Source organism: Hyperolius riggenbachi, chromosome 10 (genome assembly GCF_040937935.1).
Source record: "Hyperolius riggenbachi isolate aHypRig1 chromosome 10, aHypRig1.pri, whole genome shotgun sequence".
Classification (NCBI taxonomy): domain Eukaryota; kingdom Metazoa; phylum Chordata; class Amphibia; order Anura; family Hyperoliidae; genus Hyperolius; species Hyperolius riggenbachi.
Window position 1 is genome coordinate 209,903,438 of NC_090655.1, and position 16,836 is coordinate 209,920,273.

Sequence of the window (16,836 nt, forward strand, 5' to 3'; positions counted from 1 at the left end):
TTGCAAAGATTTTATCTGATGGGGAGTTCAGCTCCATAGAATAGACTGTGTAGGTATGGCTCTCATACTACATGGAAGGGGGTAAAATTGGTCTAAGATCTTGCCTTTTCCAAAGACTTTTATCTCAAGTGTGTATGTAGCATTAGTCTATGATATCTGCAGATCATCATACACACCTTGTTTAACAGACATTCATCTGCAGATCAGATCCACCACGATGGATTTTCAGATCTGCAGATGAATGTCAGTTAAACAAGGTGTGTATGATGATCTGCAGATCTCATAGACTATGAATGCAATTTGCAGGAATGGATCTTTGGCAGGAACAGATCTTTTGCAGATACTGATCTTTTGTGCCTGTACAGCATCTGTGTGTGCAACATCTTGCAAAGATTTCTGTCTGATGTGGAGTTCAGCTCCATAGAAAAGACTGTGAAGGTATGGCTCTCATACTACATGAAGGGTGGTAAGATTGGTCTGTGATCTTTCATTTTCAGACTATAGTCTGATGTGTGTATGAGCCTTTAGGCTGGTTTCACACCAGGAAGTTGCGTTTTAGGGGACGTTATGGTCGCATAACGTGCCCCTAACGCAACGCCTGGTGCTCTCTGATGTGGACGTCAGAGTGAGCCGCGTTGTGCAGCTCACTCTGGCGTCCGTGATGCGCACTCTTGGACTCATGCGGCATCACGTGGTCCCGCCCGGCCAATCGCCGCACAGAGCGGACGCTCCAGGAAGTAAACACTGGACGTCACTGAGTGCAGTGAATAATAATTAGCCATGTGCTTGGCCGCTCTCCGCTCCTCCCCAACATTACTGCGCATGTGCAAGCAGTCTAACGCGGCTCTGCCGCTTATACAGTACTGCATGCAGTACGTTGACTTATGGCGCAGCGTTACTGTGTAACGCAACGTGGGCACTGTGAACAGCCCATTGATTTTTCATTGCTGTGCGGTGGGGTGCGTTACAGGCTGCTCTAACGTGCGCCTGTAACGTCCCACTGTGAAACCAGCCTTAGGCTAGTACACACTAGCAATTTTGATTGGCCAATGATTGGTCAATTTTACCACCTCCATGTATTATGAGGGCCAAACAGATTTTCAATTCTATGCAGATTATATAGGTAAATGGTCATACTACATGGAGCTGGTAAAATTGACCAATGACTGGCCTATCAAAATTGCTAGTATGTACTAGGCTTAAAAGTATTAGAGACACAGGCGCAGCAGGAGAGTCAGGCAACTGGTATTATTTTAAGGCTACTTTCACACCAAGACGTTGCGTTTTAGGGGACGTTTAGGTCGCATAAGGTGCTCCTAACGCAACGCATGGTGGTGTTAAAGTTAGATGTCAGATTGAGCCGTGTTATGCGCCTCTCAAAGCAGCCGCTCCAGGATAGTGATGGGAAATCTGGATCTTTTTAAGCATTCGGATCATTCGAATCGGATCATTGAAAAGCACCGGATCTTTGAACCGAATCATTTGAATCATTTTACTAGGGAAGCAGACTGGGTGAAATGACTAGCAGGACACCACTTTCCCTGCACTGTAAATTCTGTATGTTCCTGTTTCTTCCAGACAGACATCCACTGTGAACCGAATCTTTCATTGTGATGATCCGGATGATTCAACTCACAAAAAAGATCAGGATCAAATGAGCCCCACTAGTCACCACAGTGCAGTGAGCCCCACTAGTCACCACAGTGCAGTGAATATTAATTAGCCATGTGGCTAGTCACTGAGCATGTGCAAACCGCAGCTCTATAGGGGTATAACCTACAAGTACACCATGCTGCACTTTCATTCAACGTGTAGCGTTATACCCTAACGCAAAGTGTGCACTGTGAACAGCACATTGATTTTACAGTGCTGTGAGTAAGGCTGCATTACTGGCTGCTGTAACGTGGGGCTTTAATTAACGTCCCTCTGTGAAACCAGCCTAAAAGGAGAAATCCATATCTTTCTCAGTTTAAGAAAAACAAAAGTTTGCTTTCTTAAAACAGAAAGAATTTGCGATAATTCAGGTTGGAGTGAGCTTGAGATGTCTCCCAGTGCATCATGGTTGAATATATGCAAATTAACCATTGTTGCCCTTAGAAGCTAAATACACCTCCAGAACCGCTGGAATGCAATGATGTGTCAGCTTGTTAATTTGTGCAGAGTCATAATAATCCGACATGCATAAAGACTGTTTCGGATTGTTTGATCCTCATCAGTGCATGGCATGGATTAATTTGGCTCTATGGAGTAGGGCTTGTAACACCGAGAGGTACAGACTAACCAGCAAGCTCATGGTGAACCAGAACTCATTGGAGTGTGTGAGGGGCTACAATGGTCCTAAAAGCCCCCTTACTAAAATACTAAGGAAAACACCAATGTGTCACCAATTTGACGTATGCGCAGTCACCTACCAATTCCTGTTCCCTTTGCTGCAGTTTACCATAAAACCTCAGACCCTGAGGGAACCCTGAAGGCAGTCAGAACTGCAGGCAAAGTAACCTTTTGGATTGGTTGGTGAGTCCACACACAGTCCAATTTCGATTGTATATACAATCGATACAATCTGGGCTCTCATATAGAGGCCAGGTTGCTGCCACCAATCCGCAATAAAGCGTGCGAATGCACTAAGTCTAAAGCTACGTACACACATACGACAACGATCGTTTGTTGTGAAACACGAACGAACTTTTAATTGACGAAAGAACAACCTAAGTAAAGTTAGCTTTTAAAGGTGTGTAACGATCTGATCGTTAGAACGAACGTTACATCACGTAAAGCAATTATTGCGCTTGCGCATAAAAATGAAAAGTTCCATGGATAAATAGCTACATGCGCATGTCAAGCCTAGTACGAACGACCATTTTCCAACGATGTACTACTTTTGCAAACGATCGTCATTGGAAAAAATCCGCCAAGCTAGATCGTTCGTTTTTAACGATCTAGCTCGTCCGTCGTTAGACTTAATGGTCATTGGTAGCTTTTTTTAAAACGATCGTCGTTTGAAATGATCGCGGAACGATCATTTCAAACGACTATAGTCTCTAGCTAAATCCTGTAGGAAAAAGGGTTAATTTGACAACCTTTCTAGAGATAGCTAAACTAACAATAATTAGGGCTCTTTCATACTAAGACGTTGCGTTTGATGCGACGTTAAGGTCGCATAACGTGCACCTAACGCAACGCATGTTAGTATTGAAGTTGGACGTTATATTGAACTGCGTTATGCGTCTCTTGATGCATACTTTTTGATACGCATAGTGATCGAACGAAAAAGGCGCATGCTTCAAATTTTAAAAAAACAAACAAACATTACTGAGCATGTGCAAACATTCTAACGCAGCTAAATACGAGTATAACGCACAGCATGCTGCACTATCATTTAATGTGCAGTGTTATATTCCAACGCACTGTGAACAGCCCATTGATTTTTCATTACTGTAAGTTGTTCTGCGTTAGGGGCTGCTGTAACGTGCGGCTGTAACGTCCCACTGTGAAAGCAGCCTTAATATCAAAACAGTTATGGTAACGTCTCTACGGAGATATGAATCCGTTTACGGAGATTTTTCAGAACAGCACTTAGACGAACGATTTTTAATCGTTTATTTTAAGAAATCATGCAAAGCAAAAATATAGCAATAGAAACAAATCGATACAGAAATAATAAGGATTAAATGGAAAAATAGCTATTGATAGTCTGAGCAATTTGTCAAGTTACCGTGTCCTTTGTGATATGAAGTCCAATTCTGGAAAGTTCTGTGGGTTGGATATTAGTCCTTTTATAATCCAGCCAAATCCATGATGGTAAAGGATGGCTGGAGTCTCCCCTCAGGCTGAGTGTCAGTCGGTTTTTAACCATCTCTCTGCCAGAGGGTGTGTGGATGGTAACAAGAGAGGTTTCTCCACCCTTAGCAATCTGACCTCAGGCTGCTGAAGTCCGCCCCTATTGTCTGAGGGACAGAATTGGCAGTTTCTCTAATTATGCCATAACTCAGCGGATATCTGACAAATCATATAAAAGCCAACATTTTACATTCCGTCATCATGCGCTGAACCAATCCATATCAAACTCCCTGGCACTCACTCACTCCCTAAAGGGGCTCCCTGTCACTCACTCACTCCCTAAAGGGGCTCCCTGTCACTCACTCACTCCCTAAAGGGGCTCCCTGGCACGCACCCACTCCCTAAAGGGGCTCCCTGGCACGCACTCACTCCCTAAAGGGGCTCCCCCTGGCACTCGCTCACTCCCTAAAGGGGCTCCCTGGCACTCACTCCCTAAAGGGGCTCCCCCTGGCACTCACTCACTCCCTAAAGGGGCTCCCCCTGGCACTCACTCACTCCCTAAAGGGGCTCCCCCTGGCACTCACTCACTCCCTAAAGGGGCTCCCTGGCACGCACCCACTCCCTAAAGGGGCTCCCTGGCACGCACCCACTCCCTAAAGGGGCTCCCTGTCACTCACTCACTCCCTAAAGGGGCTCCCTGGCACGCACTCACTCCCTAAAGGGGCTCCCTGGCACGCACCCACTCCCTAAAGGGGCTCCCTGGCACGCACTCCCTAAAGGGGCTCCCTGTCACTCACTCACTCCCTAAAGGGGCTCCCTGTCACTCACTCCCTAAAGGGGCTCCCTGTCACTCACTCACTCCCTAAAGGGGCTCCCTGGCACGCACTCACTCCCTAAAGGGGCTCCCTGGCACGCACTCACTCCCTAAAGGGGCTCCCTGGCACGCACTCACTCACTAAAGGGGCTCCCTGGCACGCACTCACTCACTAAAGGGGCTCCCTGGCACTCACTCACTCCCTAAAGGGGCTCCCTGGCACTTACTCACTTCCTAAAGGGCCTCCCTGTCACTCACTCCCTAAAGGGCCTCCCTGTCACTCACTCACTCCCTAAAGGGCCTCCCTGTCACTCACTCACTCCCTAAAGGGGCTCCCTGTCACTCACTCACTCCCTAAAGGGGCTCCCTGTCACTCACTCACTGCCTAAAGGGGCTTCCTGTCACTCACGCACTGCCTAAAGGGGCTCCCTGGCACTCACTCACTACCTAAAGGTGCTCCCTGTCACTCACTATCGGGGTCCCTGTCACTCACTACCTAACTGGAGGCGCCTGTCACTCACTAGCTAACCTGGGGGTCCCTGTCACTCACTACCTAACTTGGGGGGCTACCATATTAAGGGGGCATTCTGCCTATTTATGTGAAATGCTGTCTATTTATGTGCCTCATGACTGCTGAATGTGTCTTGTTGGGAGCCTTATGATTTGTTGGGGGCCTCATGATTGCTGAATTTGTCTTGTTGGGGGCCTCATGATTTGTTGGGGGCCCTCATGATTGCTGAATTTGTCTTGTTGGGGGCCTCATGATTGCTGAATTTGTCTTGTTGGGGGCCTCATGATTTGTTGGAGGCCTCATGATTGCTGAATTTGTCTTGTTGGGGGCCTCATGATTGCTGAATATGTCTTGTTGGGGGTCACATGATTGCTAACTGCGAGACTATGGGAAAAGCTGAATCCTTATCATATGAGACAATAGCATTAAACCTACTTTTTTAGCGTTTTAAAACAGAAAATAAAACTGGGAGGTTCTAAAAAATTGAATACATTTTTCGGGAGTAGGATGGATGAAATTGTTTATCTTCACAGTTTATTTTCAACTTGGATTTTCCATAATGTTCATGTATGAGTTAAAACGTTTGTACAGTATTTAGTTTAAATTGCTGTTGCCACTTTGCGATAGATACCGGTAAGTGACTTTTGGGTTGCAGTTTGGGCACTCGGCCTCCAAAAGGTTCGCCACCACTGTCCTAATCTGATGTCCCACCATTGCTAGGTTCATGTAAATTTGTCTCCACCCGTTACCACACCTATATTCTGGTCCATGGCCCACCCATTTTTTGGTGCGGCGCGATAAGCACGCCGCACAACGTGATCGTCATATTTTTGGCACGCTAGCTGCAGTGTGCTGAATTCTGCTGCCTACAGTATGTACAGTATACGCTGTTCTCTAGTGCTTGCACTGTGTGCTGATTTACCTCCAGTGTGTACAGTTTAAGGTGTTACTCTGTGCCTTTATTGATTGTAAACCAGCTGTATTGTATGCTGATCCCTGCTACTTTCAGTATGTACAGTATTAGCTGTAAAGCCTGGTACACACATACAATTTTGATTAGCCAATTTTAGCTCTGTTCATAAAATTCATTGTCTGTTGGCCCACTTACTGCACGGGGGTGGAAAATTGGGGGTCAGTGATTGACCAATCAAAATTGTATGTGCGTATACATCTTTGATCTATGCCTATACTGATTGTAAATGATCGAAATAAAGGACAGGGGGCTCCGTCCAATATTTCGATGGGCAGGCCCGTTATCCGTAGCTTACACCGCTGCTAAGTTCATGTACATTTGGCCCCACCCATGGCCACGCCCACTCACCGCATGGCCACACCCATTTTTTGCCTCCCCGCCTGGTGCCCACAGGTGCCACTGATCTCCAAGGACCCTAGAAACGCCCCTGTCAAACTCGCTTGGAGTGACACCTTCCCTGCCTATGTAATCGATATCTCAGGCTGTGAGGCAACTATGTGATCGATTAACGTCTCAGGAGGTGTGCTGCGCTGGTCGCATGACGCACTGCGAGTTGTGGACCGCTGAGCCCAAACAGTTCCGCAATATCCATCAAATTATGGACTACTGTGAAATGAGGTATCAAAAGCTCATTAAGGGACATGTCTCTGGGTATCTGCAGGACAGGCTACAGGCAGGAATGTCACCTAATGATTTTACCATGGGTTCCTGTATACTGCTTCTGATCAGCAATTCTTTGTAGTAGGAACCAGTGACTCTGCCATCATGGTTTATGGACCCCTAGCTAGGGAGGCATAAACACCACATCATTTCCTCTAATGTGTGGCTGGCTTGAACATGCAGAATGTTTTCTTGTCCATATCTCTTTTTATCAATACCTTTGAAGTAGATTTGTGAGCTATGTGAATGCTCTGGTTTTTTTTTTTTTTTTTCTTGGTTTATTGGGGCTCCCTCTAGGAAACATTGACTGTAAAGTGGATATACATCTCTTCCCTGTGCAGCAGAAGTCTGGGCTAAAATCAACACTGTTTTTTTCTACAAACAGGCTAATGAATTTAAAGGGGTGCTCCAGATCATATTTTGGGCGCATTTACATGCTCTTGCCGCAATGGCGTTCGCAAAATCGTGACACCTCCCCCCGAACTTGTTGCGGTAGGGATAGGTATTCCCACAATGCCTTGAACTGAGCAACTTACTCCTTTGGTGTTGTAGGGTTCGCCACAGCGAGAAAGGCCATCTGCGTTTTGGTGGCGACTCCCAGCCTTATGCTGGATCGTGAAATCGTACTGCTGTAGCGCCAGGCTCCAACATAGGAGTTTCCCGTTGCTACCCGCAGTGCGATTCAGCCAGTCAGTGATGACCGTAAAGGTCCATCCATAAAGGTACAATTGTAACTTCTGGAGGGCCCACACAATCGCCAGGCACACTTTCTCGGTTGTAGCGTACGCTACTTCCCTGGGGAGTAACTTGCGGCTCAGGTAGACGACAGGGCGTTCGTTTCCTGTCGCGTCCACCTGGCTGAGAACAGCTCCTAAACCAAGTCAGAGGCATCGGTTTGTACGATAAACCGACGGCTAAAGTCTGGGGCTTGAAGGATGGGAGCGCTAGCCAGTGCCTCCTTCAAGGCTCGAAACGGCCTCTTCGCAGTGTGGGGTCCACTGTACAGTTTGGGGTTGTTTCTTACCCGTCGCGTCAGTCAGGGGTTTGGCCAGGGTACTATAGTTTGGAACAAACTGTCTATAGTATCCTGCCGTCCCCAAGAAAGCCTGCACCTGTTTCTTGGTGACAGGTCGTGGCCATGACAGGATGGCATCAATCTTTCCTGTCTCAGGCCTCAGTTGCTGATTTCCAATTCGGTGTCCAAGGTACTGTACTTTGGTCATGCCAATTTGACATTTGCTGGGCTTTACAGTCAGATTGGCAGTGCACAGTTTTTCTAATACCTGTGCTAGGTGGTGAAGGTGATCCTCCCAGGTTGGGCTGAATACGGCGATATCATCCAGATATGCAACCGCAAAACCGTGCATTCCTTCCAGCAGGTCATTCATAGCCCGCTGAAAGGTGGCCGGAGCATTCTTCATACCGAAAAGCATCACAGTAAATTTATAGAAGCCACAGGGTGTGATGAATGCCGATTTCTCTCGTGCGTCAGGCGCGAGGGGAATCTGCCAGTATCCACGGCTCAAGTCCATGATTGTTAGGTAGCTGGCAGAAGCCAGCTGATCTAGCAGTTCATCGATTCGAGGCATGGGATACGCATCGGTTGTGGTGATGTCATTCTGCCTCCTGTAGTCAACACAGAACCGCGTGGTCTTGTCCTTCTTGGGAACCAGCACGACCGGTGCAACCCATGGACTAGAGGATTTCTGTACGACTCCTAACTGCAGCATCTCTTCAATCTCTTGCTTAATCTGTGCCTGCACCTCCGGAGAGGTCCGATAGGGGAATTGCCGTATGGGCTTGTGGGTCCCCGTATCTACCCTGTGGACTGCTAAAGTGGTTTGCCCAGGGGTTCCCAAGAATGTGTGCCTATAGGTGTTTAGCACTTTGGCTTGCTGGGAGTGCGAAAGATGGGGCTGACATTCAAGTCGTCGGCCACTTCTCGTGTGCCCGCTAGCAAGTCAGGCAGTGGCACTGTCTTCCCTTAGATCTTAGAGACAGTAGCAGACGCCTTAATTGGAATCTTCACGCGTGTGGGCCACCACACACTCCAACGAGTTCTGGTTCACCATGAGCTTGCTGGTTAGTCTGTACCTCTTGGTGTTACAAGCCCTACTCCATAGAGGCAAATTAATCCATGCCATGCTCTGATGAGGATCAAACAAACCGAAACAGTCTGTATGTATGTTGGATTATTATGGCTCTGTACAAATTAACAAGATGACACATCATTGCATTCCACCGGTTTTGGAGGTGTGTTTAGCTTCTAAGGGCAACAATGGTTAATTTGCATATATTCCGCAGTGATGCACTGGGAGACATCTCAAGCTCACTCCAACCTGAATTATCGCAAATTCTTTCTGTTGTAAGAAAGCAAACTCTTGTTTTCCTCAGTATTTTAGTAAGGGGTCTTTTAGGACCATTGTAGCCACTCACACACTCCAATGAGTTCTGGTTCACCATGAGCTTGCTGGTTAGTCTGAACTTCTCAGTTTAGGTTCCCTTTATAGAATAGTATGTTTATGTTGAAGAAAAAACAGTTTTTGCATTTTTGTAGTTTTACATTGTTATTTTATTATTGTGTTAATTAAAACATTTTTTGAATCCAACTCTGTAATGTGTCATTATTTTCGTAGTTGTATGTGTGTTGACCCATACATCTATCATTACTCCTCCTGTCTCCCTCTCCTTCTGTTGTGTGTACTGTATGCAGCACAGCAACACACAGGATCTATTAAAGAAGTACTGTGGGTTTTTTTAAAAAGAAAAACGGACACTTACTTGGGGCATCTACCGGCCCCCTTAAGACATTAAGTCCCGCACCGTCCCTGCAAGATCTTCCATTCCCCGACGCCGGTCACGGTGTCATTATTCGTCTAACTAGACAAATATCACTGCAGCTGCGCAGCCAGGGCCGTGTGTCCTCTCTTACGATCGTGTCGTGATCGAGACTTACTGCGCAGTACAAAGCATTCTCGAACTGCTCCTGCACAGTAAGCTCCCGATGACACGATCGGAAACGAGGACATGCACAGTCCCGGCCGCGCAGCCGCGGTGATAATGACACCGTGACTGGTGGCGGCAAACGCAAGATCCTGCAGGGACAACGCGGGAGTTGATGTCTTCAGGGGGCTGGTAGAAGCCCCAGGCAAGTGTCCTATTTTTTTTAAAAAAAAACCCACAGTACTCCTTTAAAGGACTTCCGAGGCCAAATCAAAAAAAAAGTTACCGTAAATACCTGCATCATATTTGAAGGCACGGAGGACGCCGTCCGCGCCCTCTGTGCCGTTCTGCCGGGTGCCCGCTGGTTAATAGCCCCCCGGGCCAGCTCCCAAACTCACGGCCCGGGTCAGGCTCTCCTGCCTCTACAAACATGGCCGCATGAGCTGGCCGCGCTTGCGCAGTCCGCATAGCTGCGAGTGCGGCTGCGCAGCTCTAGGGCCAACCTATGGAGTGGCGGGGACCCGGCAGAACGGCATGGAGGGCGTGGACGGCGTCCTCCATGCCTTCAAATATGATGCAGGTATGTCACTTTTTTTTTATTTGGCCTCGGAAGTCCTTTAAAGGGAACCTGAGGTGAGAAGGATATGGAAGCTGCCATATTTATTTCCTTGTAAACCATGCCAGTTGCCTGGCAGCCCTGCTGATCAGCTGGCATAAGTAGTGTCAAAACCCAGGAACAAGCATATGGCAAATTAGTAAAACCTGAGTCAGAGTACCTGATCTGCTGCATGCTTGTTCAGGGTCTATGACTAAAAGTATAAAGCCTCATCTACACAAGTAGATGAGGCGGCGATGTGGATTATCAATCGAGCCGCTGATGCAGCTCGATTGATAAGATCCGACAGGTCGGATCTTGCCACCGCCGATCCCCTGCTTGTTCCCCATGAAGGGACAATGGCAGGGAATGGAGCGGAAGATAAGCGGCACCGGGCGGGGACGAGCGGGGGATCGAATCTGGGGTACGCGCGGGAATGCGGAAGAGGCGATCCGGCGGCTAATCGAGCCGCCGGATCGCCTCGTGTAGATAGGGCTTTAGAGACACAGGGTTGCCAGGCAACTGGTATTGTTTAAAAGCAAATAAATATGGCAGCCTCCAAATACCTCTCACCTTGCCAGCAGTGGTAGTGGCTGTGTGAGGACACATGGGGCCTGATTCACAAAGCGGTGATAACTCAGTTATCACACCTAAAAGACTTTAGGCATGATAACCTTTGCACCACACTGGTGAAAAGCCAGTTTAGGTGTGATAAGTTTAGGTGTGATAAGTTACGTGTGATAAGTTTAGGCATGCTAAGTTTAGATAAGTGTAGATAGCGTGCAAAGTCCCGCACGCAAAGCAGCGCCATTAAACTCTATACGAAGTGCACCAGACTTTGCTAGCGCAAAACTTTTGATCAGCTGTGCACTGCGGTGCTAACGCAGTTGGTGCTTAAACTTATCATGCCTAAACTTATCACACCTAAACTTATCATGCCTAAACTTATCACACCTAAACTTATCATGCCTAAACTGAGTTTAGGCGTGATAAAGGGCTTTTCACCAGCGTGCTAACTGTTAGCACCGCTTTGTGAATCAGGCCCATGGCCAGCAGTGATAGTGAGTGTGAGGACACATGGCCAGCAGTGATAGTGGGCGTGTGAGACTAGGAGTTATTAACTTTGTAACCAAAGAGCTGCTGCTTATGCTGCTGTAATGTGATCCCTCACCCTCAGTGAGCTGGGAGGAGTTGCTTCTCTCACTTCGGAGTCCCTTGGGAATTTAAGTGGTACATACATGGTTAACCATAAAATCATAATAAAGAAAGAACAAAACACCAGGTTGGATGTAAAAATGGCCGCAGGCACTGTTTATTGCGGTTTAATTTAATTAAATAATTAATCTTTATTATAAAACTTTGATCATTAAATCGGAAATCATATAACCAAATAAAACTCCAAACAGTATAACCATAAATATTCCAAAATAAATATTCCAAAATACAGTCTTTAGACTAGTATTATACCAAGTAATCCAAGTCAAACTAGTCAACCCACAATCGTGGGCGACTTTAACCGCCACACGCCAGGCTAAGGCCTGGCACCACCGCCCACGGCCCTCTCAACCATGCTTTGCATGTCCATATTAAAAATGTCCAGTCCTATTGGGGACAAATGAACAAGGTCCCGGCGGTACAAGCCTGGGACATCCCCCTCTAACTCGGTGTGGCGAAACGTGAAACCGCCCACCAATGGCATAAATTTGCTCATCGCAAAATTCACTCGTTTACGGATTTTCTCCAGGAATCTGCGGGAACCCTTTAACCACAGATAGCGTTACACCATTTCGGAGAAAACTAAAATTGTGTGGGGAAAAGAATCGTGTATCTGCTGGAAGTCATGACGCATCTGTGACATAAGGTCAAGCGTCCTGACCTTGCCCAAATCGTTGCCCCCTAGGTGCACAATCAGAATATCAGGTACCGGCCATGAATCTAACAAGGATAATATTTTTGGGACAAATGAAGCCCAACGCATTCCCCTACCACCCTTCCAATAAATATGGTAATCATCCACATTAAGATCCAACTGCTCGGAATAAGGCCTTTCCTTTGCCCTCATCCGGGCCCAGAAGATGAACGAGTGTCCAACTATCCAGACCATCCTTTTGAGACCTGAAAAATAAAACATTAGTAACAGGATAAAGCAGGGCGGATATACAATTTGTACCTCCTAGACTCCCACCTGCCAATGCGTTTAATCACAGATTCTGCTAAACCGAGTCTGGCGGCCTCAGTAGCCGCACCAATCCTAAAAGAATGGCTAGAGAATTTTAAGGCTTACAGCCCGAGGACACTGAGGCATTTGCTCAAAACTGACCTAAACTGGAACATGGACAGTGGGGCACCATCGGCATGCGCAAGGAATGATAAAGAGGGAGCCCGCAGCTGCAAAAATTTGGAAATTGAATAACAGGGGCATGACAAACCATCCAATTTGTAAAGTGAGAGCCATGCCCCCCTACCGAATCTGTCTGTTTTGGATTTCTTAATAAAAATTTTGACTGAGTCACTAGTCAAGACCACATCCTGGTGGCCCAAACCTGTGTGAACCAGCTTTGATCTAGACACCAGTTCCGAAATACGCAATGCGCCAAAAAACGCTAGCGTAAAGGCCGCACGGAACAAGTGAACTTCGTACTCCGAAGAACAAATCATTGGCAGAACACGTAGCAAGTCACCCAGGAGCTGAAAAGTGATTGGGCGCCTGCCGTCTGGGATGGCAGAGGAAGACTTAAGACCCTTAAGAAGCTGTTTAACTATAAAATAATTGGCGCATGGGATAGAATTATGTAAACGACGGAAAAAGGAAATGCCTGCCAAAACACGCTGGAGCGAGGATACCGACGAACCCTCAGAAAGCTTAGCGCAAATGAAAGATAAAAACAGTACTACTTCGCCTGCTAAAGGTGATATACCACCAGCATTTGCGTAAGCACACCAATCAGCCCATGCAGCTGAGTACTCAGCCCATGTTCTGGCTGACAGTGACTGGCGTATTGCCGATGATACTAGTTCCCGATTAACTTCCATAGATGGGCCGGACAGGGGACACCCTCTTGGATCGCAGATGGCGCCAGCTCTCTGAATGACGCAAATTGCTGTCGGGATAAAGCATCTGCGATCAGATTCAATTTGCCCGGCAGATGAACCGCCTTCAACCATATGTTAAAACGTAAACATAATAGTACCAATTGTCTAAGGATTTGCAAAACAGGCAAAGACTTTGAAGTTAAGGTATTTACGGCAAAAACCACTCCCCTGTTATCAGATTGCAATAGTATGCGCTTATTAGCGCAACTATGGCCCCAAATGGCTATTGAAACCAAAACTGGGAACAATTCCATGAGTACAATGTTTTTACTGTAACCGAGGGTGAACCAATCCTCGGGCCATTTTTCAGCACTCCATTGTCCCTGGAAATAAGCACCATAGCCAATTGACCCAGCTGCGTCTGTGAACAAGTCCATGTCAACATCCTTAACGAAATCCTCCTGCCACATAGACCGCCCGTTAAAATTAACCAGGAAGCCATACCAGACCAAAAAATCTTCTTTTACTGGTCTAGTCGATCTTACATGCCATGCAGGATTCTCTAGGCCCGATAATAAGCGCGCAGTACGACGGGAGAAAACCCTCCCCATGGGCATGATTCTACTTGCGAACGCCAAACGACCCAGGAGTTCCTGCAGCTCCTTAACTGTCGCTTTATGCTTGCTCAATAGTTTATTGAGCCGCTCCTTCAGAACAAAAATCTCGAAGTAGCAACATGAAAGTGAACAGCCCATGGGGAGACACATGTCGAAATAAAACTTGTTCTCAAATTGAAATCCCAGGGAATTATAGGCCCCAGGCCAAATTGGCAGTAAGCGGAAAGCCGACTTAATGTCAGCCTTGGCCAGTAAGGCTCCTCGACCAAATTGTCTGATCACAGACACAGCCTGGTCAAATGACAAGTAGGATACCGAGCACATAGCGGAATCAATTGAATCATTCAGAGAGCCACCCTTGGGGAAAGACAGATGATGAATTAGGCGCCACTCGCCTGGATCTTTTTTTTTTTTTTGGCACAATCCCCAAGGGTGACACCCTGAAGTCCTTGAACGGGGGAGAGAGGAAAGGGCCGGCAACTCTGCCGGCCCGCACCTCTTTTTCAATTTTCTCTGTAACAATGACAGGCTCTTTGTACACAGATTTTAAGTTGTCAGCCCACAGGCAACCCGAACCAGCAAAAGGTGGAAGAAAGAAACCATGGGTAAAACCGCCAATCAAAAAATTCACTAATCTCCGGATTTGGAAAGTGTTTTAGGTATTGAGTGAGGTTTTGAACCTTCACTGGCGTCCGCGCTGCGCAGAAAGGACTCCTTCGTGGAACCCTGGATAGCCGCCGATGCTTTCTTGAAGCAGCGGATCGCCGCATGGAGACCTCCGCAGTGCGCACACTCGTGCCTATAACGGCAATTCGGTGTAAATCTGCATTGCGATTCGTTAAACGCATGACATATACCTTTTTTGAAAGGGACGGCGCCCGAGGTGGCGGGAACAGCTGGTTTGGGTTTCTGCGGCTGCTGTGGAATCATCAGACGGATCCACAGTTCCACATCTTTGGTTCCCCATAGCAGCGTGGGGTATATTGCCCTTTTCTGGCGAAATGCCTCATCATAGAGGAACCATGCTATTCCACCATACTGACGCTGAACATCAAAAACCGTGTCAATATGTTGGAGCAAACCTAGCGCCACACTCTGATCCCTCTCGACAATAACACCAGCGAAAATCAGGAAGGCCTGCAACCAGTTGTTAAAATTTCTGGTCACAGGCCTCCTCCGATCTTCCTCCTCCTTGTGGTCTTTCAGGTACTCCTTATGGAAAGGAAGCAGTGAGAGGACATCCACATATTCCCCACGCCAGATTTTTTCTTTAACAGCTTGAGGTAAGTGAAAGCCAAGCGGGGAAGAGGGACAAGGCATAACTCCCTTATAAGACGTCTCGGGTACACCGGCCCTTGATGCAGGAAGCAATGTAACCGAATCAGAAAGGGAGCTAAGCCCTCCAGAGGCATTAGGTAGGTTAAATGAGTGTGACCCTGGAAAAACAGTGTTAGCAGAGTCAGGAAAAGTATTAGCAACAACAGTTGCAGCAATAGTTACACTGATAGGAGAAGCAGAAATACCAACATTAGATACAGAATTACAAAGATTGCCTTCAACCGCATTTAATCCATACTGTCGCAGGTGAAGCAATTTGGCTAGGAGCAGGCATTCTCTCCACCACCTGCTGCATACATTGTAATAAAACATTCATACGATGCATTAAACCCTCCCCAATATTCCCCAAATTCTCACCCGGTCTGGGAGCAGGGATTCCTTGGACAGGTTCCTCAGCTTCCCCATCCGATGAATCAGAGGCTGGATCCGCAGTGAAGTCCCCTGCAACCCTTGGCTGGACCTGTAGAGGAGGCTGGTCCTGTGGATGAGGCTGGCTCAGAAGCGGAGGGGCCCCCAGGAGTGGATGCTGGCTGGGCAGGATGGGCAGGCCCGGAGGTGGAGGCTGCGCATAGAGGGAGGGCTGGCCCTGCATCACATGCTGTGGAAGGGGTACCTGGCAGGCCGGTCCCGGAAGGTAGGAGGCAGCTGGCGTGGAGCTGGATGTGGAGGGCAGGGAGGCCGGAGATGGTCCTGACGCTTGGTGGCCGGCAGCCGCCGGAGGAAAGGCAGAAGCGGAGGAGGAAAGAGCCGCATCAGCGGCAGCAGATGAAGAGGCGTTCCGGGCAGCTGAATCCGCAGGGCGCCCTGGAACGCAGCTAGGCCCTGACTGATCGGCAAGATGGCCGCCGGGCTTCTTTCCGGTGGTGTGGAGGTGACGACTTCCGCCCTTAGATGCCCGTGCACTTCCGCCCACAGCAGAGCGACTTCCTGCGCTCTTCAAAAGCGGCCCCCGGGAATCCGGAGAGTAGGGGCGCCTGGGCTTTTTGGGCCTCTTCGCCGGCGGCGCTAAGGAAAGGTCCGCGCCCGCTCCGGCAGTAACAGAAAGGTGGTCCGGGGCCCTGGATTTCTTGGTGCGGCTCCTGGACTCCCGCACAGACGATCCGGGCGCAGCGGAGGCGGCAGCAGAGGTGGAGGGGATCGCCGGAGGCAGCTGAACATCCAGGGGGACCAGGTCAGTAGGCATTTGAGGTAGCTGCACAGCGGGCAGAGGTTGCTGGTTAGGCAGGGGGGCAGGAGGAACAGAAATAGAGTCCAGAAACCTGCGGAGCGTGTCTTCGCCCCCTTCAGACCCCGCAACAGCTGCCACTCTCATCCAGATTTGATCCATGGCAGCAGAATAGAAAAGAAGGAGGGATGAAAAATGGAGGAAAAATAACAAGAAAAGAAATAAAGAAAGAGATAATTTTTTTTTTTTTTTTTGAAAATAAATGAAAGGAAAGAATAAATAAAGATAAAAGAATAAGAGATAAAGTAAAATAAAGGAAAAGTAATCAGAATTCCGTCAGAAACTATCAGTGAGAGGAACAGCTAATGACAGCTCCTGCTCCCAGCTTGCCTGACTAGTGTTGTCCG

The 16,836-nt window shown here is 47.9% G+C and overlaps 1 protein-coding gene across 1 annotated transcript; it reads right to left on the reverse strand.

The window, feature by feature from the left end:
* Positions 1 to 11,653: 11,653 nt before the first annotated feature.
* Positions 11,654 to 16,613, reverse strand: LOC137534369 (uncharacterized). Its single transcript, XM_068255848.1, has 2 exons — positions 15,622 to 16,613; positions 11,654 to 12,391 (listed from the first exon to the last, which is right to left on the reverse strand). The coding sequence occupies exons 1-2, from the start codon at positions 16,589 to 16,591 to the stop codon at positions 12,054 to 12,056; spliced, it is 1,308 nt and encodes a 435-aa protein (XP_068111949.1). The 5' UTR covers positions 16,592 to 16,613; the 3' UTR covers positions 11,654 to 12,053.
* Between the last annotated feature and the right edge of the window lie 223 nt (positions 16,614 to 16,836).